Genomic DNA, 4,702 nt, shown 5'->3' with positions numbered 1-4,702 from the left:
TATGTAGAATAAGTATTACAGGTCCACAATCCTTCCATGTATTTGCAATTTAACAATTTTAAACCGTAAGTAGTATTTAGTACTGGTAACTATGAAACTGAGTATTCTTAAGGGCAAACATCCTCAGTGGGTCCTAATCTCATGTTTACAAAGACAGAAACAGAAGGGTGCAACATCTTTATACTTCTGTGAAAGTTACCAAGATTCTGTTGAATTCTTGTAAATCTTACGGCTCGGTTGGGGAAAGTTGTTTTGTATGTGACCATCTTAAAAAATGTAAATTAATACATTCTTTTAGTCATTCCAAAGTGCACTGTAAAAACACAAGTGAGAGCCAGATAGGAGCATGTTCAAGATCTTGAAGCCAACAGGAGCTGTGTCTCTTTAAAGGATTGTTGGAAAGCTTGCGGGAGCAAGATGACTTGCACTATTTTGTCTGACTTTTTTTGTGGCTGTCAGAACATAGATCTGGGATTTATTCTAATGCTTGTGTCAGAATAATTCCTCTTAGGAGACTTCTGAAATATATTGTAAATTATGTTACAAAGCCAGGCATGCTGTGGGTGGAATCTCTGTTCTTGAAGAAATACAGAAACTTCCTGTTGTGTGAGTGGTGAGAAGGAACCATCTAAAGGACTCTGCCTTGCAGTTCTGTGGGAATCGTTTGACTACAGTAATGGATGCTGGTCCTTGGTTTCTCTTTGCATCACTGCATCACTGCTTTGTGTCTGACCCTTTATCCCTCATCTGTAAAAGAGAATTTTTTTTCTTCACAAGTATGCTGCAAAGATTGGTGTGTGTGTGTACACAGTGCCCTGAGCATAAGGACATGCTCATTAACATCAAAGGCACTTTCAGTTCACTTAAAAATAATAGAGTAGACGTGTTGTGAACTGTCCTAGGTCAAGAATGTTAATTATACTTGGTCGTGATTTTCTTGTTAATGGGCAAGGATATTGTTTGGAAAAGTCACTCCTCCTTACTCACACTCCTTTTCCTCTCTTTTTTTTTTTTTTTCTCCCCAGCGAGTACTTCTGTAAATAAATACAAAAAGCAGCAGCAGCCTTGGGGCTTCTTGCTGGAAGCGTGTCAGTACATCACATGGGATTATTTGTTAGGTGGAAGATGTGGCTTTGTCTAATTAAGATTTTGTGTCAAGAAGCTGAACTATAAAAACTAAAGCTTAGTAACCTTTTCCCCTCACCAGTTCCCGTTCTAAATAGTAGTGTAATTTCTGTAAGAGTGTAGTTGATACTGTGCATTGAGGTGTGTGGGCACAGCTCACTTAGCTGTAACAGCTGCTTGCTCTTTGCTCAGTAACCTTCTGAAAATCACCTAGGCTATGAAAAGGACTTGCACTTTGCAGCATTGCTTGGTGTGTAAGAATTGGGCTTTAGATTGCCAGACTACTTTGAGTACTTGATACTGTTGTTTATTGTAGAGGTTAAGAACTACTTACGTTTGTCTTGGTAGAGTTGCTAGATAGATGGCTGTTAATCCTGTTTAAACCAGGTGATTCTCTGGAGAGGAAACTCACAACACAGTTTATGACTAATTTTTTCAATCAAGTTCAGTGGGCAATAGGTGCACATTTTCTTTAGCTACGATATGCTGCTCAGAAGGTCTACTCCAGCATCTCCTGAATATCATAAATAAGAGCAGAAGGTGGGATGTATGATCTATATGATCTTCAAAGGCTTTGGCTATTTTTTTCCACTCTTTATTCTGTGAGGGTTACCTCTAGGAAATGTTTTGCTCCGTAGTTCTGGTGCTGAAACGTGGTAGAACAACTCTGTTTCCTCAGTCATTAGATTTCAGCTGTACAATTTTCGGACAACTGCTTTTGTCACATATTGTTTGATTCCACCTTTATTTACTCTTCTTGATCTATTTGGATTTCTATTAAATTGGTAATGTTTATGTGGAATTTTTGCCTCACCCAGGGTTGGACATGGGCAGATTGTCCAGAGCATTAGGCTTGCTGTTTCTCCATTGTCATAACAAACTCGTGTAAAATGACGTTTGCTAATGACCTGTTTGTTATAGCGCATCACACACATCAGAGGGCACTTATTTAATTCTGGTGTCTAGGTATTTGAGACTTCAGGCAGGAATGACCAACTTAAGATTCTTGACTCCCCTGTCACTCATTCATTTGTTCTTTCCATTTGGGACTATGTCCCATGACTGGGTTTATGCTGGCACAGAGACAGCTGGGTAGTCTGGATTGCTCACTGGGTTGCTGAAATCTGTCTGCATACCTAGTCCAGCCAGGTGGTATTATCCCACTAAAACCTCTGCAGAGCTTTTATTCTCATTTCCCTGGGAATTTCTGGGGCTCCTTTCTCCCATGGCTCTCTGAGGTATCACAATATATGGTGCCTCTCTGCCTTACATGGATTGTGATATTTTAGGCTTTTAAAATTGGGTAGCTTTCCTATGTTGACCTAGAAAGAAGTTTTCCATGTGTCAAACAGTTAAGTCCATAAAAAGCTTTGGTGTTCCTGGAAATGTTAACACAAGAAATCTTGAGCACCTTATCTGTGTCTGAAGTTTCTTTTTAATTTCATAAGTGTCTTTAGGGTTGTTGCAATTGACCTTAATTGCACTGTCTTTGGAGCTGAAGTTGTGGCTGAGGTTTCTTCTGTTTCACTTGTGTTCTGTGTCCGTGGGTGCAGCTGCAGCTGAAGTTTGAGATTTGGTGCTCCATGCTATATAGTCAGAGGGTAGGGAAGGTGCTCGCTGCTGAGGATGTGATGTAAGCATGCGGCAGCCTTTTGAGAACTGGGGAAAAGGACCTGATTACTCAGAAATAAAAGATTCTTTAACATTTATGATATATCTGACAGAGCCCTGTAAAGGCTGATTTTCAGCATGGTCTCCAGGTGTGCAGTGACCTTCTGGGAGGAGGTGTGCACTGCTCTGCAGCAAAAAATACTGAGGTAACTCACTGCATTAGTTCTTACACTTGATCCTTTAATTTTCCAGGGGTTGAAAAATGAAACCGGAGTTTTAAATTTTGAGGACTCATAATGGAAGACTCAGAAGGACTTAACTTCAGTTCAGTGGAAGAGGAAACCAGATACTGGAAAGAGTTGGCTATGAAATACAAGCAGTGGTAAGGCAGTGGCTTCATTCCTCTAAATTGTTGGATAGGGTGCATAACACTGCATGCAAAGACAGGTAGCACCACACAGGGAAGTATATTCAAGGCAGTTCAGCTATCTTGTCTGGTAGCAGTAGCAATGCTTCTGCATAAACTACAGCAGCCCAGAGTCCTTTATGCTTATTTGAGCAGTGAATCTATGCTCTATGGTACTGCTGGTGTTGATCTCTGCTCTAGTTTGAGTTAGGACTGTGTACTGAAATTATGCCTCTGACTGCAGTTTCTGGGCAGCTGGGCTGAATGTAACTCGCTGCAGAACCTCGTTGGGGGTGGATGATCTGGGCCGTTGCAGAGATGCTTGATTCACCTCTGTGTGGATCAAGAATGGTTTGACACCATGTAAACAGAGGAGGATCCCTGGCTGGGACTGGACATACTTTAGCTTGGTATGTTGCTTTAAATGCAGTAAAGGGTGAAAAAAATCCAAACTTTTTAGATGCTGATCTTGGGTCCTTTCTTAGTCCAGGTGTTCAGACCTTTCAGTGCTGCTGGTTTGGCTTGCTGGAGGATATTTCAATAGAATATAAGAACATCTTCCATCTTTCTCCTAGCTTTTTATTGCTAATAAAAAATGGCTTTGATATTTTCAAATAAATAATTGAATAGCAGGTTAAATACACAGATGGCAGTGGATAATGTACATGCTAAAAAGACTCCAAGTGTCTTCAGCACCTATAGTGTTAAGACAGACTTTGAGATTTTCCTATTTATTTGGGCTTCCTTTTTTTTTTTCTTTATTTTTTTTATTTTTTTTATTTTTTAATTTACCAGTTTGCTGTGGGGTGGTTTTCCATGCTTGATGGAAAAACATTTGCCTATGGTCTTCTCTTCCTTTTGAATATATATGTTGGAGAAGGGCATAGAGCCTTCTATGTTAAAGGGCATTTTTTTTTTTTTTTCTTTTTTTAACCCTGTGTGTACAAGAGAGATTTTTTCTTTTTCCCCCTGTTCATTATGATGAGTTCTGTTGCTGGAATTGCTCTCTAGTGCTGAGAATACACAGGAGGAATTGCGTGAATTTCAAGAAGGGAGTCGAGAGTATGAAGCTGAACTGGAGACCCAGCTGCAGCAAACAGAGTCCAGAAATAGAGACCTTCTGTCAGAAAACAATCGTCTGCGAATGGAACTGGAGTCAGTTAAGGTAAGAGTGGATGGTTCATACAGTATCTGTACACCCGAAGTGCAAAGGTGAATTAGACAGGCATGTGCAGGTTCAGCTTGCCTGATCTGTTGTCTGCTTTGAGGATGCTGCATATCTCTGTAATGTTCCTGAACCCTTGTTGGCAGGTTGCCACTATTTGTCAGGATAGATTTGAGACAGGAGAAAGTTGTTTGCAGTAGAGTGGAGAGCAAGCATGAACATATCTGAGCTGCTGTTCAGTTCCTTCTTCCATTTACTTAGTGCTTTTGTTCATGGCTTTCTTGCTGTCTGCATTGTGCAGACACAGATAATACTGCAGAGCAATCAAGATACAAACATTCCAGCTGCGTTTTTGCATTACATAAGACAAGTAACTTGTTTTAAACTGGTTTTAC

The 4,702-nt window shown here is 40.2% G+C and overlaps 1 protein-coding gene across 1 annotated transcript in view; it reads left to right on the top strand.

The window, feature by feature from the left end:
- Positions 1-2,994: 2,994 nt before the first annotated feature.
- LOC104404473 (nuclear distribution protein nudE homolog 1) overlaps positions 2,995-4,702 on the top strand; it is a gene marked incomplete at its 3' end in the record, with an annotated part of 4,961 nt that continues 3,253 nt past the window's right edge. The window contains exons 1-2 of the mRNA XM_010012908.1: positions 2,995-3,118; positions 4,154-4,307. Coding sequence (XP_010011210.1) covers positions 3,033-3,118; positions 4,154-4,307 — 240 coding nt within the window. The remainder of the gene's footprint in view (positions 3,119-4,153; positions 4,308-4,702) is intronic.

The sequence above is a fragment of the Nestor notabilis genome, unplaced genomic scaffold (assembly GCF_000696875.1).
Source record: "Nestor notabilis isolate BGI_N333 unplaced genomic scaffold, ASM69687v1 scaffold9304, whole genome shotgun sequence".
Taxonomy (NCBI): domain Eukaryota; kingdom Metazoa; phylum Chordata; class Aves; order Psittaciformes; family Psittacidae; genus Nestor; species Nestor notabilis.
Note: the sequence above shows the minus strand (reverse complement) of the source record. Positions and strands in the feature narration are given on the sequence as shown.